At 38.5% G+C, this 21,237-nt stretch overlaps 1 protein-coding gene across 1 annotated transcript; it reads left to right on the top strand.

Moving 5' to 3' along the window:
• The first annotated feature begins 15,754 nt into the window (after positions 1-15,754).
• Positions 15,755-18,784, top strand: HESX1 (HESX homeobox 1). The gene is made up of 4 exons (XM_088831660.1): positions 15,755-17,328; positions 17,842-18,041; positions 18,344-18,445; positions 18,535-18,784. Exons 1-4 carry the CDS (start codon positions 17,172-17,174, stop codon positions 18,631-18,633), a joined length of 558 nt encoding a protein of 185 aa, XP_088687786.1. The 5' UTR covers positions 15,755-17,171; the 3' UTR covers positions 18,634-18,784.
• Positions 18,785-21,237: the final 2,453 nt, after the last annotated feature.

Below are 21,237 nucleotides of genomic sequence, written 5' to 3'. Positions count from 1 at the left end.
AATCAGCCTAAGTTCTGTACAGTTGATCAAACTCGATTTCTTTTATAGAGGAAATGAGGCTTGTTCAGAGTATGCCTCAGGGGTTCCTAGAGACTCACGTGTGGGTAGCACAGTAAAAAAAACTTTGGCCAGCTAGTTAATTTTATGGAAGGGGAGGCAGGATTAAACGTCATCCGCCAAAGAATTCACTGAGATGTTTCACACATATAATTTACAACAAAAAGATGTATAGTTTGGTAAGTAGATTTGTTAATTATTAGCCTCTTAAAATTATATTTGATCTTCTTATAATTAGGTTTTTACATGATACTTCTTGAAGTACTGGTCTGTGGTGTTATATAATAGGAAAGGATCCAATAACCAAAATGACACTGGTGTTTTATTTTTTAAAATGATCCCCCTAGGTTAGTGGTTACCAAACTTATGCACACATGAAAGTCATCTGGGGGAGGTTGTTAGAATACAGATTATGCTATCTTGAGCCCAGCAGAAGAGTGAGGGCTGGGAATCTTGCAGGTGAGTCCAAAGCAGCTCATCCTCAAACTGCATGTTGAGAATCTCTCTCCAGAATGGAAGATAACCATTTCCCTTACCCAAATAACCGTGTATTTTAGACTACTAAAGAGTCAAGTAAGCATTTAGGAGTCTTTAGTTCCAGCTGAGGGTGGTGAGAGGGGCACCATTTCCAGAATCATCTAGAGACCTTGGGAATCCTACTTCTTAAAAATATCCCCTGAAAGAATCCATCAATCTCAAATTCTGGGGTAATTCATACTCCTTTCAAAAGCATAATGTATACTGCAAATAATTCTAGATGTTACCTAATAAGTCACTCCTTAATGAGACTCACTTTAACAGATAATTCAGGTTTTTTTCTTACCTCCAACTGAGTTGAACAAAATTCAGGAGTATATTAATTGGTAATTGGGGATCCTGAGTCACTTCCATCTACTCTAAAACATTTTAACCAGTGGTAGAGGTGGGAAAAGCTTTGGGCAGTTGGGAGTAGAATAAAATGTTCTGAGGAATGTGTTGCAAAAAGAGGTGGGTGGGCAACCTGGACTATCAGATTCTTCATTGTGCCAGTGCAAGCCACTCTCTGGCCTTTGATCTTAATATTAATACTATTGTTGTTTTTGCTGTTTGCCACAGCATCCTTAGATTATATATATATATGGCTAAAGCATAAATCCTTAGAAAGGCAAATTATATAGCTTCTACTTCTTGACTCTGAAAAGAAGGAAACTTTATTTCTAGGATAATTGTATATGGCTGTTTCTTTTATGGTCGCTTTGATTCAATTTTGGAAGATGAGGACATTGTAAACTAATTTTTTGGACCAATCTGAGTACCTTGAAACCAAGCAGCATTGTTCCTGTTTCTTTGGGGAGGTGAATAAAAACATGAGCATGAGCTCGTGGACATGGATTGTGGAGCCAACCTAGCTGACTTGGAATCTTAGCTTCAGTCTTTACTAGTTTTGTGACTTTAGGCAAGTTACTTAATTCCTCTGTGTCTCCATTTTGTCATCTAAAAAGTGGGGCTTAATGTAGAGAACCTACATGGTAGAGTCCAGAAGATGTTTAATGAGCTTTCAGAATAGTGCTGGGCACAATAAGTTTTCAGTAAAAATAAGCTAAGTATTCTTTTCATTATTTCCTGTTAAATTTTAAATGTTTTAATGCTTTTAAAGCAGCTTTCATTTTCTTCATTTCCCCCTCTGTATCATAACTAAAGAAACCATTATTTTCTAAATCAGAAGACTCCTCATTGTTGTAGAGAATCTGGATAGTATTTTAAATAATATTACCATTATCCTTGCTAGTGTTTTATCACTTTGATTTAGAGACTTTTGCAGCCAAAAAAAAAAAATTAATCAGTATATATTGTGTTATTCTGGAGAAATGGTGTAGGTACAAAATCAACAAAGGCTATTACTCTGTTTTTTGGTCTTTGTTTTTTGGCAATGGGGAGAGGGGAGATTCCCAAAGGTTAAAAGACATAGACCTTCATGACATTACTACTCCCCAGAAGTTCTCAGGAGCAATAGGCAAGTCATTGGAAAAGAGATTGCTGTTAGAGAAGCCAGTAAGTCCCATGACTGGTAAAGTATTGAAATCATTTTACTTTTTGGTTTTTAATTTTATATATACAGAGGGCAGTAAAAAGAGTTACTGAGAATTGAGTATACCAGTACTGTTCATAGCTCAGTTGGTAAAGAATATGTCTGCAATGCAGGAGACCTGGGTTCGATTCCTGAGTTGGGAAGATCCCCTGGAGAAGGAAATGGCAACCCACTAAAGTACTCTTGCCTGGAGAATCCCATGGTCAGAGGAGCCTGGCGGGCTACTGTCCATGGGGTCGCAAGAGTCAGACCCGACTTAGCGACTAAACTACCACCAGTGTATTTAAGTCTCACAGTAAATCAGCACATCCCTCCAAGAACACTAGATGGTGCCCTAAATTTAGTTTGGGGATTTTAAACTGCCTCAGGAAATGGATGTCTTCATTCAGTACATATTAGGTAATGAATAAAATGTTAAAAATCTCTACCCTTGTGGAACTACAGTTTAGTGGCGATGGGAGGAAGAAGGACAAAGAAATTTAAACGTAATATGCAGTATAAAAAATATATTAGAAAGTGGGGAGTGCTATGGAAAACAGGGAAAATGAGGTGAAGAGCAGTTACAATTTTAAATAAGCTTGTCAGAGTGGACTTCATTGAAAAGATGGCATCTGAACAAAAATGTGAAGGAGTCACTGGAGTGATCGATGAGGACATCTGAGGAAAAAGTTTTTCAGGAAGAGAAACAACCAGGGTAGAGGCCCTATGCCTTAAGGCAGGCGTGGCCTTTCTATTTGAAGGATTGCATAGAGATCAGAGTGGCAGGAAAGGGGCGAGCCAGGGTGGAGTAATCTGTTGGGGAGGAGGAAGAGGAGATAACATCATGTAAAGCCTAAGTGAGGATTTTGACTTCTACCCTGATTTTGGATAAAAACACTTTTAATTGAGGTTGTGATTTGAAACACATGTTGAAGATGCTAGATAAACTACTGATATGAGATATCATAAATTATGCACAAATTAACAATGTCTTAAGTAAACTCAGTACTTTATGAAATATACTGATTTAAAGGAAAAATTATATGAGTGATTTAGCTAAGTCATGATCAAAATAATATAGGGTCAAAAATAATGTCTTAATAACAGAAGACAGTGAGTTCATGTAAAAACAAGTGTATGGTTTTTCCTCTTCCCTTTCTGAATAATTCAGCCCTAAAGCCATTGTGTGCATGCCCAGTTGCCCTTCACATCCAGCTCTTAGTGACCCCATGGTCTGTAGCCCACAAGGCTTCTCTGTCCATGGGATTGTCCAGGCAAGAATACTGGAGGGGGTTGCCAATTCCTCCTCCATGGAATCTTCCCAACCCGGGGATTGATTCTGTGTCTCCTATGTCTCCTGCATTGGCAGGCAGATTCCTTACCACTTTAGGGGCTTTAGGAAAGCCCTTAAAGCCATTAGGTGGAACCAAATAAAGTAGGAATCTATGCAAGGTTGTGAGACACAGGGGCCCAGAATGAGGTGTTGGAGTCCAGCAAGCGGGGTGGGGCATCCCCACAAAGGAGCTGCCTGGTGTGCAGTGCCAGAGCCTGTGTAGGGCATCAGAGCAAAAGATGGGCAAAAATGGCATTTTGGTGGAGAAACAACCCCCAGGCAATAGGATGTTGGAGCAAACATCGGGTGAGGATACCTGAGAGGGCTGTTTTGGTGTTCACGCATGGCGAGGGCTTTTGTGCAGGTTGAGAGCTGGCTGCATCTCTGTGGGGAAGGGATGGTAGCAGTGGCAGTTGGGTTACATATGGGGATACATGCAATAGGTAAATATTGAGGATAAAAAAAGCCAGGATTCTCACTGTCAGAGAAGGGAATTACAAATACTGTATGAAAAGGGGGAAAGTTAGAATGAGCCCTCTAGTGCTAGATTGGAATTAGAGGTATCCATGGGAAATAGATGGAAAAACAGTGGAAACAGTGTCAAATTTTATTTTTTTAGGCTCCAAAATCACTGCAGATGCTGATTGCAGCCATGAAATTAAAAGACGCTTACTCCTTGGAAGGAAAGTTATGACCAACCTAGATAGCATATTAAAAAGCAGAGACATTACTTTGCCAACCAAGGTCCGTCTAGTCAAGGCTATGGTTTTTCCCGTGGTCATGTATGGATGTGAGAGTTGGACTGGGAAGAAAGCTGATCGCCGAAGAATTGATGCTTTTGAACTGTGGTGTTGGAGAAGACTCTTGAGAGTCCCTTGGACTGCAAGGAGATCCAACCAGTCCATTCTAAAGAAGATCAATCCTGGGTGTTCATTGGAAGGACTGATGCTAAAGCTGAAACTCCAATACTTTGGCCACCTCATGAGACGAGTTGACTCACTGGAAAAGACTCTGATGCTGGGAAAGGTTGGGGGCGGGAGAAGAAGGGGACGACGGAGAATGAGATGGCTGGATGGCATCACCGACTCGATGGACATGAGTTTGAGTGAACTCCGGGAGTTGGTGATGGACAGGGAGGCCTGGCATTCTGTGATTCATGAGGTCGCAAAGAGTCGGACACGACTGAGCGACTGAACTGAACTGAACTGAACTGATGGGCTTCCCTGGTGGCTCAGACGGTAAAGAATCGGCCTGCAGTGAGAGAGATCTGGGTTCGAACCCTCGGTTGGAAGATTCCCTGGAGAAGGGCATGGCAACCCACTCCGGTATTCTTGTCTGGAGAATCCCCATGGACAGAGGAGCCTGGCAGGCTACAGTCCATGGGGTCGTAAAGGTCAGACACAACTGAGTGACTAAGCACAGCACATGTGAACTCACAGGTTTCAATACGTGTATGGGGTAAACTGGATATAAAGTGTGTATATGTCACATACCTGCATTTATTTCCTACCTTTTTCATTGAGAAAACCTTTGCAAGAGATGCCCCAATAACAGTGGATGCACATCTGAGTTCATATCTTGGCTTCCAAACACCATTGTTCATTAAAAAGAAATAGGGCTCCTCGGAGAAATGGCTGACTCTAGGTCTGGAGCAAGAAAAGAATCAGATATACTTGAGACACCTTGTGCTCGGAGGTAGAAAGTGCTCAAAAATGATGTGTCAAGGGACTTCCCTGACAGTCCAGTGGTTAAGACTTCTCCTTCCAATGCAGGGGATGTGGGTTCAGTCCCTGGTCAGGGAGATCCCACATGCCTCACAGCCAAAAAACCAAAACATAAAACAGAAGTAACATTGTAGCAGATTCAACAAAGACTTTAGAAATGGTCCACATCAAAAAATGATGTGTGGAAAGAACACAAATCAGCTTGAAGGGGACTTCCATTAGCCAAATCAGGGGAAATTTCAGCATCACAGTAAGTAATGAGATAACTCCTTAAATAAAATGGAAAACCATGAGTTCATATTGATATAAATAAATGAATAAAAACGTTTGTTACAAAGTATTTGCATAGGCTTAAAAATAACCTCACCAAAAAAATATACTACGTTATAAAGGGGGAAAGAGTAACTTTCTAGTGGGAAAACCTGGAAGACACCATCTTAATCAAATGCTCAAAGTTAAAATCACCAATAATGAGACTAATCAAAATTATATGCTACCTGATAGGAAATAATGAGAATACAGTATCAGTTCTGTGTCATCCCCTCAGAGATCATGAGGAAACATGAAACAAACCCTAACTGAAGAACTCCTGAAAACACTGCTGAAATGACAGATGCGTTTCAAAATTAAAACCATTTAGAAATGTATATTTACTTTAAGTCAATTCCACTAATATCTGAGTTGCTAGATTGTGGAAATGTTATTTCCAGTTATCTTCTACTGCTAAAATGAGCTCATTTATTTAGGTTAGATGTGTGAACTGTATAACAATAATGTTTACAAATCCTGATAAATTCTCCTACAGTATTTTTAGAACCTTTATCATTTAAATTGCATGCTGCCAATTTTCATTAGTGTTTTACCTTCTCAGTCTGGGGAACTATATTTTCATTCTGAGGTAATTCAGTTTGCTAAATACTTTGTCATTTGTTTATATGATTAGAAACACAATTTCCAAGCGGTAAACTCTCGTTCAGCTCTACTCCTTCTGTTAATGATGTGTGACTGCATGCTAAGTCGCTTCAGTTGTGTCCAACTTTTTGTGATCCTATGGACTCTGGCCCACCAGGCTCCTCTATCCATGGGATTCTCTAGGCAAGGATATTAGAGTGAGTTGCCAGTCCCTTCTCTGGGGGGTCTCCCTAACCCAGGGATTAAACCCCCATTTCTTGTGACTCCTGCATTGGCAGGCCACTGATATCATTATACATTTGATCACAGAAACTAGAAATGTGGGAATCACAGTCATTTCTCCCTCTTACTCCCTTCAGCAAGCAGACACACACACACACACCCCCCTATACCTACACCTAATTGGCCTTCATTATGTTGCTTTTCTCTGACCTTTTCTTGAAACATCTCTACCTGAAGACATCTCTGAAAAGCCTTCTAGTAACATTGATAATGGTAATAAATGATAGCAAATAATTTACATAACATTTACTATGTGTCAGGGATTATTTCAAGGGCTTTGCAAATACTAATCTCATTTGATCCTCAGTTATCCCCATTTAATTATAGAGGAAACTGAGGCACAGAGAGGCTAATTTACATCCCCAAGGTCGCATAGTTAGAAAGAGGCCGTGCTGGAATCTGGACCCAGTTAGTGTGACACCAGGGTTGGGCTCTCACCACTCATCAGTCCTGTTCAGTTGCACTCAAGCTGATTTGGGCCCCTTTTTGCTCCCTTGCACAACTTCTTGTGCACACATCTTTATTATTTTCTTATATTGAAAGTTTGTATTTATTTATTGGTATTCCTAGAAGAATAAGAGAATTGTGCTACTTATATTTACAAAAGTAGAGAGAGTAATGAACCCACGATATTAAATTTTTATTCATTAGAGACAGTGAATCCACTGTGATATACCCATCACCCCAGTTCAGCACTTACCAACATTTTACAACACTTGCTTCGATTATCTTTCTTTTCTTTCTTGTTTTCCTGAAGTATTTTATTTAGTTAGTTAGTTATTTTTGGCTGTGCTGGGTCTTCATTGCTATGCGTGGGCTTTCTCTAGTTGGGGCGAGTGGCGGCTATTCTTCCTTGTGGTGGTCAGGTTTCTCATTGCGGTGACTTCTCGTTGCAGAGCACAGGCTCTAGGTGTGCGGGCTTCAGTAGTTGTGGCACACGGGCTTAGTTGCTCTATGGCATGTGGGATTGTCCCAGACCAAGGATCGAACCAGTGTCCCTGCATTGCAAGGTAAACTCTTAACCACTGGACCGCCAATAAAGCCCTTCTGAAGTATTTTAAACTAAAACCCAAACATTCTGAAATTTCACCTATAAATAAGTAGAATCTTTTAGAGGGACTTTTAATAAATATAACCATGATCAAATCATGACACCTAACAAAATTAATGTAATTACTACTTTCTTAATCATGAGTTTCTTGAGGGCAGAAATCATTTCATCTCCTGGTTACCTAGTACATCCCGGTACATGCTGGAGTTTAATAAATGTTTGTTGTGACTTAAAAGTTTGTTTTTAAGTTGATAAGAAAACCATGGCATTTATCCTCCAGAAACAATGTTATAACTGACAATCAGGTTCTCAAGTTAACTGACAACTCTAATTTAATCTATAATGATTAGATTAAGTGACATTAACGTGTAGGCTTGAGCCCCTGGAAGCCTCAAATCTTGAACTATTTTATCTTTGATTACTGAGTCTAGGGAAATCCTGAGTCTAATTTAACCTAGCCCTGAATTTTCTTGTCCTCCCATGTCAATCTGGGGAGGACATAAAGACAGGGGCTATACTGGCTGGGAGTGTTCATTGATAAAGATTTCTTGGAATGAAATATGACAGAATTCACAAAAAGCATATTCCTTTATTCTTCATAATAAATTATGGTTTAATTTTGGGTGACAAAAAATATTCTTCAAAGAAACTTTTTCATGGAAATACTCATGCATATGTGCTAAGAAGGTATTCATTGTTTGAGTTTAAAAAATTAGAGACACCCAAGTGCCGTTATCAAGGGAGTAGTTCAATAAATTATGATTCTTCCACTTAATGTAGCATCAGGCAGCTGCTGAAGCATGAGACAGAGCTATATGTGCTTATGTCATGTCAGTGTGGGGGAACCACATTGCAGAACAGTATGTGTGTCTGGCTACATGTGGATAAAAACATGTGTGTGCAGCTACCTATTTATGTCAAGGCATTCTAAAAAGATAGGAAGAAGCACTAAACTGTTAATAATGTTGGCCAGTGGGTTGGACAGTAAAAATGGAGTAGAATTGAAGGAAACTATCATTTTACTCTATGTACCATAGTAAATATTAAATGAATTTTTAAAAATCAAAAGGCATCAATGTTTTAGATAATTTTATATCAAATTTTTAAAACCAAGAAGTTGATGTATACAAGAGGCACTGTACAGAAAACAATTTTGACTGGTTTGAAAATGTTCAAATATGAAACTATAATCTTTTGAGATTGAGAAAACCCTAAAATCTTTTCTAAATATAAATAGAGTGAACTTTTCTACAAAACTTTGTTTAATATCTTCTGTTTGATGAGTACTGTGATGGTTGCCAGGAGAGACAGAAGTATGTGTGAAATAATCCCAACTCCCTGGTGGCTCAGGTGGTAAAGAGTCCACCTGCAGTGCAGGAGACCCGAGTTCAATCTCTGGGTCAGGAAGATCCCCTGGAGAAGGGAAGGGCAACACACTCAAGTATTCTTGCCTGGAGGATCCCATGGACAGAGGAGCCTGGCGGGCTACAGTCCATGGGGTCGCAAAGAATAGGACACGATTAAGCGACTAAAGTTTATTCTTCTCTTAAACCTTGTAACCACTGAGGATTATACCATGTGTTTCAGGTAATAGCAAAGGCTAATGACCTTAGGAATGACAGAGTATCACAGACATGAATTGTGCCTCGGGATTTTAAAATTTTAAGCTCAGATTTTAAGTGAATCCCCCACAGGTAGCTAGTGGGAGCCTACTGTATAGCACAGGGAGTTCATCTTGGTGTTCTGTGATGACCTAGATGGATGGGAGGGACGGGAGGGAGGGGATATGTGCATACATATAGCTGATTCACTTCGCTGTACTACAGAAAATAACAGAACATTGTAAAACACCTATCAGTTCTGTTCAGTTGCTCAGTCATGTTCGACTCTTTGCTACCCCATGAACCGCAGCACACCAGGCTTCCCTGTCCATCACCAACTCCCGGAGTCCACCCAAACCCATGTCCGTTGAGTCAGTGATGCCATCCAACTACCTCATCTTCTGTCGTCCCCTTCTCCTCCTGCCCTCAGTCTTTCCCAGCATCAGGATCTTTTCCAATGAGTCAGCTCTTCGCATCAGGTGGCAAAAGTATTGGAGTTTCAGCTTCAACATCGGTCCTTCCAGTGAACACCCAGGACTGATCTCCTTTGGGATGGACCGGTTGGATGTCCTTGCAGGCTAAGGGACTCTCAAGAGTCTTCTCCAACACCACACTTCAAAAACATCAATTCTTTGGCCCTCAGCTTTCTTTATAGTCCAACTCTTATACCCCAATTTAAAATAAGGAATCCCCCATCTCACTTTTATTGAATTTTAGTTACGGAATATCATAATGTCTAATCTGTGGATTACCCTAGAGTGACATATAAGTAGTTCATAGAACACTGGGAATACTCTTACACATTAAGAAGCACTGGCAACAATAGCAAACACACAACATTTATGTGTATTTACAAATGTCTCCTCTGCCTAGTCTCATCTATCCATCCATCCATCCATTTATTTATTCATTTAACAAATATTAATTAAATGTCTACTTTGGCATTTTTCTAGGAGATACTGAAGGTGTTAACAGTAAAATCTAAAGTCTTTTATATATTTTAGAAAACACATTTTAAAATTCTGAGGGTCTCAAATAGAAGAGTGTTATTCTTATGCAGAAGTAAGAGGCTAACATTATGAAGCTTTGCTTATTGCATTTCTTTCTTATGCTCACAGCCTGGTTTTCACTCAGGCTGATTTTCTTTCTTATTGTGCTATGACTGGTTTTTTGTAAACTCTGCCAAAACATCTAAGACATTGGGCATTTTTCCTGATGGTTCATGATTTGAGATTTAGTTGAAATACATAATTAGAAAACATTAGCAAAGCCTGAGTTGCTTTACAAGTTACTAGAGCAAAATAAAGCATAAACATCTCATTTTTACTTCATCTTGTACATACATATGTTTAAAATATAGACTTCCAATTTTACAATTCCTATAATCTCTTCTCTTCAATGACAGTGTGTCAGGCTTTTATTTCTTATTTCAAAATAAATGTTGAAAGATATTGAGGATTGATTATATGGAAGGTTTCACAACCCTTTCCTTGATTGATTGGTATATTTTTATGTTTATATTTTGAAATCATTGGTAAAGATGATATAGTGGCCATTAATTAGCCATAATGTATTATCCTTTTTTTTTAATATGTGTCAACATTCAGTTTGCTAATATTTTAAAGTTTTTGTGTCAGTGTTCATAAGAGATATTTGTCTATAATTTTTAAAAAAAAATTTTTGTTATCAGGGTTATCCAGACCTCATAAAACAAACTTAGAAGGGTCCTTCCTCTTCCATTTTCTGAAAGAGTTTGTTTAAGATTGGTGTTTGTGTAAGATTTTCTTTAAATGTTTGATGAACTTCACTAGTGAAGTTATCTTGGCCTGAAGTTTTCTCTGTGGGAAAGAATTTTATAACCAATTCTGTTTCTTTAATAGATATGTATAGCTAGTCATATTTTCCATTTCATGTTGTTCCAGTTTTTGTAATCATATATTTTTTTTAAGATTCTTGCCTATTTCATGTAAGCTACTGAATTTACTGGTATAAAGCTCTTCATTATATTCTTTTTTTTTTTTAATGTCTATATTCTCTATAGTGGTATCACCTCTCTATTCCTAATATTGGTAATTTGTGTTCTGTCTTTTGTTCTTGTCTCCCTACAGTTTCCCCCTTCTCCGTTTTTTATGATGGAGCTTTTTAGATAAATTATCTAGTGCTGTGTAAATCACCCAAAACTTGGTGGTTTAAAACAGTAGTGTTCATTTAATACCTCTCACTGTTTCTCTGTGTCAAGAATTCAGGAGTGACTTGGATACCAGTCCTGTCTTGTAGTTTCCATTAAGACTGTGGTCAGATGTCATTTGGGGCTTTAGTTACATGAAGGCTTGAATGGGGCTGGAAGATTCACTTGCCGGGTGGGATATCCACATAGCTGGCAAGTTGATGTTGACTGTTGACAGGAAACTTCAATTCCTCTCCATGCTGGCCTCTATACCTATCATGGTGGCTGCCCACATGTGCTTGCTTCTCTTTGATTGTGAGATTATATTTGCTTAGTTTTAATCTGTGGGAATGTTGTGACCTAAATTATGAAGGCTTTCTCCCAGAGAGCGTTTGGTCTGCTTTTGCCGAGAACCAATATTAAAGTGACCTCAAGTGAGAATCTGCTGTTCAACTCCCCTACCTGCTACTAGCCTGAGGATTAGAATCCTGGTTTCAGTGATGCTAAGGATTTTTGCCCTTGTGGGTGACCTCTTATTTATCATTTGTCTGCTGACTACTGCTCCCAGTTGGGAGTTCAGTTCTTGGTTGTTGGGTTTTTACTGTTTCATGTGGTGAGGAAACAAAATTTCCCTTACTTGTTCAGATCTCAGCATTGCACGTGAAGATATATTTTATACAAGATCTGATTGTTTTGTAATGGAAGAGTCTTTCAGGGAATATGATCCAACGTATTGCTGTAACAGAAATATCTCATTCATTCTCCAGTTTACTTCAAATTTGGCTTTTTTTCTCTACCCTTCCAGCTTGCCAAAGTTGACAGTAACTCCCTTGTTACAAATCTGTGGATACATTTCTGTCTTCTTTTTACCCAGCCTCTTAGCAGCATTGACGCAGCTGATCATTCACTTATTATTTCATCTAGTTTTAGCTGAGTGCTGTTGTGGATGCTAGAACAAACAGAACAAACAAAAATTCTAAAGGTAAGAAATAGGCAATAAACAGGAAACAAGATAAACATATAATGAGACAAAGGACAGGAGAGAGGGCATCAAGACTCCTGAAATTTTTTAAGGGACTGAAATAGTAAGCCTTATTGGAAAAAATTGTATTTAAGAAAATACTTGAAGGAGGTAAACAGAGTAAGTAAACTGTGAGAATATGTGAGGGAAGAACATTCTAGGGAGTGAAAACAGCCAGTGTACAGGCTGAGTCAGAACTGTACCTGTGTTTTCAGGAAGAGGAGAGGTTTCCGGGTGGCCAGAACAAAGTCCGCGTGGGAGATGTGATGAAAGATAAGATCAGGTCGGGAAGGGGAGCTGGAGATCATGTGACACCCTGTATGACACTATAAAGACTGACTTTTACTGAGATGGGAAGCCATTTTTTGAACACAGTTGTGACATGAACGGATATGTTTTTAAATAATCCCTCTTTCTGGCTACTGTGTTGATAGAAAACCGTAAGGGATCAAGGATGGGCGCAGTGAGACCACTTAGATACTGTTGTAGCCGTCTTTCTCCTTGATCCTTTTTCCTCTCTTGGGTTGATTATCATATCTCCAGATTTTTCCCTTGGCTTACTACCTGTTTCCTTCTCTAGTTCCTTCTCCAGCGCACCTTCTCCAATTTCTAAATATTGAAATACCTCAGACTGGGTCTTAAGATCCTTCTTGTGTCTAGGGCCATTCACTGGGTGATCTCATACAAACCTCTGGCTTTTAATGGTTTTAATATGTATGATTTGTGCTAGTGATGCACAAACTTAGAGATTCAACCCTGAGCTCAAACTCATAAATCCAGTAGCCCACGTGCTATCCAAACTGAAACTCTTCATTTTCCCCCAAACCTTTCCTCCGCTAGTCCAGGCTTCCACACCCCAATAAATGACACTATATTCACTCAAGCCAAAGAAGTCATCCTTAATGCCTCTGTTTCCTTCATTTCTACCAATCCACCAGAAAGATGTGTTTTTCTGTTACCACATGAAGGAGCTGTTTCCTCCACAATGCTGTATGTCAAATAACCTCAGAAATCTCAGTAGCTTAATAAACAATGAATATTTATTTTTCTCACCCATGAAACTGCAGGTCAGTTGATTGGCTGAGTTTGCCTGAGTTTGGCCTGCTTAACTGCAAGCTGCAGGACGGGGTGGGGTCTCCTTCACGTGTGTTCATTCTAGGGCTTAGGCTGAGAGGCAGCAACTGCCCCACGGATGACCACACAGTGATGTCAGAAGCTCAGGAGGGCAAACCAGTCACATTTCAGGCTTCTAGTCACAACACTTGCTGTTGACTGAAGCAAGTCACATGGACAAGCCCAAAGCTGAGGGGTGGGAAGTACACCGTATCCACGATGAGGCCACAGCAAGGGGATAGCTATATGATATATTGTGGGGATGAAAGAATTGGAACTAATTATCCAATTACTTCATCTCCCACAACCTCCTAAAGAATTGTACCACTTCCCAGATCCACTGTTAGCCATCATCTCTTGCCCCTGGACAGTTATCTGTCTTCTCATCATGCCTAGAATGATGCCTTGCGTTAGTCTATGCTCAGTAAGAATGTGGTGAATCAACAACTCCCAGCTGGTCTTCGATTTCATTGGTTACACTCATCACTCTTTAGTCTCTTTCTGTGTAGCAGCCAGGATGGGATTTTAAAACTGTATATCCTGTCTGTGCTATAAAGAGAAATATATCTGGTCTCCGTCCCTGGTTCCAGACATACAGCTACTGTTTTTCTTGGAATTTTCTGAGTAATAAGAGTGATAGGAGCATCTTTTATTCTAATGACATGACTCTTGGTGGGCTTCTCAATAGCTTCAAGATGTGGGCTGGTCACAGGAAAGACCAAACCTAGATTAGAGGCTTATAACTTCCAGCCCCATCTCCCAACCTCAGGGGAAGGGAAAGGGACTAAAGATTGAGGTCAGTCACCAATAGCCGATGATTAATCAATCTTGCATATGTAATGAAACTCCATAAAAAGCCCACTAAAAAAAGATCAGGATTCTGAGAGCTTTCAGGTTGGCAAACGCATTGAAGTGCTGGGAGGGTGGTGTGCCCAGAAAGGGCATGGAACCTCTATGCCTCTTCCCCCGCACCTTGCCCTGCACATCTCTTCCATCTGCTCCTGAATTGTATCTTTTCCAGTAAATGTAAACAGGGCACCTTACTGAGTTGTGTGAGTTCTAGCAAATAATTGAACCTGTGAAGGGGAACTCTGAATTTACAGTCAGTTATTCAGAAGTACAAGTGGCAACCTGGGACTTGCGAGTTTATCTGTAGCCTTGGTGGACTAAGCCCTTAACCTGTGGGGTAGTTAGGGTCAGAATTGAACTGTAGGATACCCTGTTGATGTCTACAGAGAACTGGAGAATCACTTTGTGTGGAAAAGCCCATATACACTGGGTGTCAGAAATGTTGTAAGTAAAAACAACTCAGACTGTCATATTAATCCCAGCTTAAAACCCTGCCCCAGGTTCCCTTTGCCCTTGAACTCCTTTACCACGGTCTTTATAAAGGCATCCATTATCCAGCCAGGCCTGGCTCTCCAAACACTAGCATCTGGTACCACTCACCGCTCTCTGGCTAACTGCCCTTTTCCTCCTCAAATATTCCAATACCTTTCAGCTGCAAGACCTTTGTACTTGCTGTTCCTTCTGACTGGAATGCTCTTTCTCAAGATGTTGGCATGCTAGCATTCTCTTATCCTCAGCTAAAATGTCACCTCCTTAGAGAGGCCTCCCTGACCATCAATACTTAAAGACCCTCTTCTCACTCCACCTCCACCCCCATTATGTTTCATCACCACCACCTTGTTTATTCCTTTCAGTGAGTTTATCGCTGTCTGAAATTACCTTGCTTTTGTTCATTCCTAATCCTGGAATGGTGTCTGACACATGTTAAGTGCTCTGTAAAAGTCTGTTGAGTGGATATATGAGAAAATATTGCCTCCACATTTTGAAAGAAACTCTTTGCTATCTTTTATTTTCATATACTCATCCAGATGTAAAATGGTATTAAGTCCACATAAAATCAACTCAGGATAAATAAAAATATTGCACTGTCTGTGCTGATAAAGAAGAAATTGGGGACTGGAGTTGCTTCAGCCTGTGTCGTGGCATCCTGCAGTGTGTGCCTCTAGGGCCCTAGTCTGTGGGGTCGAAGGTCTCAGTAAGGCCTCCTTCTACCTCCCTTACTGAGGATCCAGCTTTCCTGGCCCATCTTTCTTCTTTTTCCATCCTCATCACTGGTTAATGTAAAGATAATTTATTTATTAATATTTACAGTCATTGTTGCCTGTCTCACTGGCCCCCCCTCCCTGCCACCACTTTGAGCTTTGTGGGCACGTGAAGGCAAGGATCCTGTTCAGTTTTTTAGGTACGCAGTAGATGTTCTTCCATTTGTGGGATGAATCAGTGAATGAATGTTTCAAAGGAAAGGAAAGAATCTGGAAGGTCCTGAATCAATCTCTTTCTCCAGGTCGCTCCAGAGTTGGGGAACCCCCACCATTGCACTGTTTACCTTCCAAGACACTATAGGCAAAACCTCCATGAGGTAATATGTTTACTAATTTGTTCATTGTCAGAATGGCTTTACTTGTATATTTATAACTCCATCTTGTGTGCATGTTTTGTTTTGTATGTGAATCCTTTGTTCACACTAGAGCTCACATAAGGAGGAATTTCGCTTGGTATTTATGACATCGTGATAGGAAGTGATATCACGATAGGGCAAAATCTGATAAAGTTCAGCTCCATCCTGTAGAGGCTATTTCCTCCTTGAGCACACACTACTTTTCTTCTTCCACAAGGAAAGCCCAGTAGTTGTTTGAATGCTGTATAAAACCGAGCACTTAAATTTATCATCAAGAAGGTATTAAAAGAAGAGGAGCAAGAGAGTACAAGAATTAAAAGTGTTATAACTTTGGTGAGAAGTGGCCACTTCAGAATCATCTCCTTTAGCAGCTATATTTCTCTTTTAATTTCACATTTCCTTAGGATGATGAAATGAAAATATCTTGTTCTTGGTTATTTTTCACAAGTCTTCTTGTCCTCATGAGAACCATCCAGTCTCTCAAAACATCAACAAATATTTTGCTTTAAAAGATAAACTATGTATTTTTCTTTGAAACAACTGATGGGAGAGAAATTCTTCCTTTAGTTTGAATAGGCATACTTTTAAGTTGCTTGGAGGTAGTTATATATGAATCTTCACATTAACTTGTATCTCTCTCATTTAAAAGAAAAGATGAAAGAAGAGAATTAACTCATTAATTATTTAAAATACTTGGTGCAACTGTTCCTTGTGAGTTAATCCAGGCACTTGGAAGAAAATTACACTCAGTGTTAATAACATTGCCAACCTTTTCCAGAATGCTGCACTCCAAATACTATTGTGTTTTCATTGACAGCAGTCACTATTACATATGCATGTGAAAAGCGGGCATTTTCATCAGAATTACTGTAATAGCATTAAGAGATTATTATTTTTCCAATTTCTTTGGAAGAAAGTTCACTTAAATTAGATTATTTATTACTTGACTGCTCTTCTGTCTTGCCTGTGTGTTTAGGTAACTGGAGTCCATGAAAGTATAAACTTCAGAATAAAAAGCATGATTTTATACATTGATGATTTCAAATAAAAGAGGAGTGCTAGTCTGTGTGCATCATTTCTTTTGAGAAAGTTAAGTCTGTGTTCTGTTTAGGAGAGATAACACTTTTTGTCCCTGTAGGTGGCCCCCGTGGTGTAGCCATTAGTTGCTAATTACTTGCAAACAAATAAACAATTAACTCCTGGAGCGGCTGGCTGGGCCAGTGTGCATTGACATGCTAAAACTTTCTGAAACGGGATTTTAATTAGTGACGTTCTAAATCCAGCCCCCTTGTCAGCGGAGCAATAAGGTGAACTGCAGGAAGGTCCAGCCCCGGACACGTGGGGCAGAGTCAGCCAGGCAGGCTTGGAGCTGTTGCTCTGTGCAGCCCATGCAAGGATGTCTCCTAGCCTTCAGGAAGGTGCTCGGCTTGGGGAAAGCAAACCCTCACCCTGCCCCTTTTCAATTGAGAGTATCTTAGGACTGGACCAGAAGGAAGACTGTGTTCCGTCCACGAAACCCCACAGGCCCTGGGCAGACACCTGCGGTTCTTCAGGTACACCACAACTTAATTTTTTAAATTTCTTTGTTAATTTGTTTACAGTGTTTAATTTGGCCTGTTTTCTTTTTTTCATATTACATAGACTTAGATAAAAACTTTACTTTCATCCAAGTACATAATTGAAATATCTAGCACTTTTAATGCCTCCATCTGAGTGTTATAGGAAATAAAAAGAACTTTGACCTTAGATCCAAGTAGGAATGAAGTGCACCCACGAGAAATGCCAGGAGCCTTTATTTGCTTCCGAAGAGTTCTGGGTTTATTTGCCATATCATATATTCTAAATCTTCTCACTGAAGAATAAATGACATTCAGAGGCCAGAAAGTGTTCTCTATCAGCAAGACAGGGCTCTCATTTTTGTTTGCTTTTTGGATTTTGGTCTCCTGTGAAACCCAGAAGAATTCTATTAGGAAAGTTAGAGACAAGTTTCTGAAATTACTTGTTATACAACTTTGTAGAATATAGAAATGGACACCTAAAATGGGATTTATTTTTTCTCTTTTTAGGGAAAGAAGTTAACCTATGTCTACATGTCCCAACTCTTCCCAATGGGATCTCATTACCTCAAACTGTGGATCACTCAGTGCCGGAAGAAAGTGTTTTGAAATACGAAGATTACTTTTCACCCTCAGAGAGACTTTCTTTGAAAAGAGAGTTGAGTTGGTATAGAGGCCGAAGACCCAGAACTGCTTTTACTCAAAACCAGGTAGGAAGTTTTTTTCAGCCAATAATCTTAATACAAAGGCTTTAACTGATGCCCTGTTGGGCCAAAAGCCCATCCACTTTGGGATCTCAGTTTAGAAGACTTATTAATGAAACAATAGGCCGTATCTCTCTTTCTCTCTCTCTCTCTCCTCTTTAACAGTTTCTGGATAGTCATTAAAAAAAAAAGCTTGCAGATTAATTGCCCAAGATTTGAATGTAATTAATTTGCTATATAAATTAAAGTCTATTTTACGATGACAGACCAAAGATCAACATTTTAAATAACTATTTCCTTATTCTTAGATTGAAATGTTAGAAAATGTCTTTAGAGTAAACTGCTATCCTGGCATTGATATCAGAGAAGACTTAGCTCAAAAATTGAACCTAGAGGAGGACAGAATCCAGGTAACTTTTCAAACTTAGTTATTACTTGTAGCAATGAAAATGTTAATAATAACATTTCTGAGGTCTGTTTTATCTTCCCTTAATTTTAGATCTGGTTCCAAAATCGGCGTGCAAAGCTGAAAAGGTCCCATAGAGAATCACAATTTCTAATGGCAAAAAAAAATTTCAACACAGATCTCCTGGAATAAATAGAAAACTAAACATGTGGAATTATCTTCCAGTTGCAAAACGTGAAGAATTAATGGAAATATCAAGTATTGAAAATGTTATGTTTTCTGTGTTTTATCTGAGTATTGTCATTTTTCTTGGAAAATATATTGTAAATAATTACTATTATAACATGGCACCTGTTATACTTGGGCACTGTTAGTTACAATAAAGGCCTTTCCTATATATTTTAATAAACATTTGCAGAAAAAGCTAGTTATTTTTGGTGAGCAAATTTAATCAAATAAATTAGTTTGTTAAAATCAGTAAACTCTTAGCTAATTTTCTCTACAGCTGGATTCCATTTACAAAATAATTCAAGTCAAATAGTCTGAAGAATGGCACAAAGATGTGATTTGTTTCAATAAGTTCCCTTCAACTGCATTTTGAAATGTGTTTATACTTAATATATTATAACATATGATTTATTCATGAATTGTTTGTTTCTCTTTATTTCTGGCATAAAGCAGTGAGATTTTCTCACCATATATCAATACAAATTCTTATAGCACTCTAGTTTCAAGTTTTTTATTCAGCAAAGTTATGATGCCAAAGTAGAGATGTAAAATCATCAATCGTCTTATTCATGCCATTAGTATTGGATTGCGCAAAAGAATTGAGCTACAAATAAATGCAAATTTTAGTTATTTTTCTAATCCATTCAATATCATGCTTTACTTTCATTCATCAAAATGAGAATGATCATCTGACATATCTATTTCCAGTTAATCACCTGTATGTTTTGTTACAAATATGTTGACTGAGGAGGTGGGATAACCGTCCTGTCTTTTGTATATGTTCTGACGTTGTCATTGGAAATAACCAGGGCACTTTCTGGGACAAAAACTGTATTTTCTTTGCATTTGCCATGGTTCCTGTCACTTAAAGACAGGAATAGGATAAGATGCATCACAAGGGAGTCCTTCTGGGAATCTGGGGATTTGTTTTCCATTTAATTAATGAAAGGCCAGAGTGGATGTTCTGTTTAATATAAGCTGGAGGACGCTGACTTTGTTTCCTGGAAGCTGTATTCCAACTTCACCCATTTGGATTGAATTCTCCCTTGCTTCCCTTTTCTTTTCTACCTTTTGCCTTTTCTTTCCTCTGCTCTTCTTTCTCTTCTGGTAAGGACCAGAGTAGAAGGTTCTTGTTGAATTACAGTATCTATCCTGGTTTTATATATATATATTTTTCTTTCATTTTTTAATTGCATGAGAAAGATTAGAGGAGTTTGCATTTTCTGATGAGGAAAAGTAGCATGACTCAGATTTTAGAGCTTTTAAAAAATCATTTACTGAGAACAATTTGGAGGAAAGACCACTCTGTGTCCCAGTAAGCTCTGTGTCAGCAGTAAGCTGTGCTTATCGTGTTTCACTATTGCTAGATGGAGAGCGAGGAGGAAGAGAAGGGCAGCAGCGAAGTAAATGAAAGAACAGAAGCATTAAATGTTTTCTGAGGAAGTCTCTGCTGTCAGACTGTGGAGCTGCTTTTTCTAACAAAGAACTGCTTTTGGTAATATACAATTTGGAGCTCCATTTATGAAATATGTTAGTCACAGTTTATCCACCGGGTGCGTCTTTGCTCTTCATAGGTTCCTGTGAAATTATATTAAGGTGGAGGACTAGAAGTCATCAGGAGTGGGTTGGAGGGGAAAGGGTCATGTAATGGGTAAGCTTTTTCAAGTAGCCATTTAATTTAATCCCTAAGGTCATATTTACATATTGTAAACAATTCAAGTAGTATAGAAGTAAGAGTTAAACGTCCCTCAAATCTCCTCCTTCACAGATAACCATCATTAAACATTTTTATACATCTTTTTGTGTATAAAAGCATGTGTATATGTATACACATATATATACTTGTACATGTATTTGTTATTTTTGCTGTTATTTTTTAAATGTCATCACAGTTGACAGTCTGCATCTTTCCAACATCTTGCAGTTTCAGACATATAGTTGTGTTTTGTTCTTAATGTTTGCTTGGCTTAACAAGTCCTATATATAACTATTTCACAGTGTTAATTTTTGAACTAGAGCTTTTGACACATTGAGAGTTTTCAGAGTAATCATAGTTTATGTAGAATTTATCTAAGATTAAACCTAACCCCCAAGTCTGAGAAGTGTGAGGATTCTTTATAAACTTACAGACTTTAGGAAAAAAATGAAACAGCATCACAAACCTTGATAAACAACTAATAATGTATTTAAATTATTTTCTACTTATACAAGCTTATACCTATAAAAAGTCTGGTGAGGAAAGAGTATTTTTCAGTGACAGTTTAATATAACAGATTTATGTGCTTTTAAAATTCAATTTTGTGTATAATGAAATTATGTTAAATGGAAGTTACATATTTATGACTGAAATCATTTATAATAGAAATTATGCACTTTTAACTGAAACAAGTAGCATTCAGAAGTCAGAAAAAAATAAATACAGAAATTGTCATATTGAAGAAATAACTGAATGTAATATGTATGTACTTTTATACTTTCAGATACTAATAACAAAATATAATAAAATATTGTGAAATGGGTTTATAATATGTGAGAATATTCAAGAGATAAGATAATATACATGGTAAC

Source organism: Moschus berezovskii, chromosome 24 (assembly GCF_049115385.1).
Source record: "Moschus berezovskii isolate FMDL1 chromosome 24, NW_MosBer_1.0, whole genome shotgun sequence".
Lineage (NCBI taxonomy): Eukaryota > Metazoa > Chordata > Mammalia > Artiodactyla > Moschidae > Moschus > Moschus berezovskii.
This window is presented reverse-complemented; position numbering and strand designations above follow the sequence as displayed.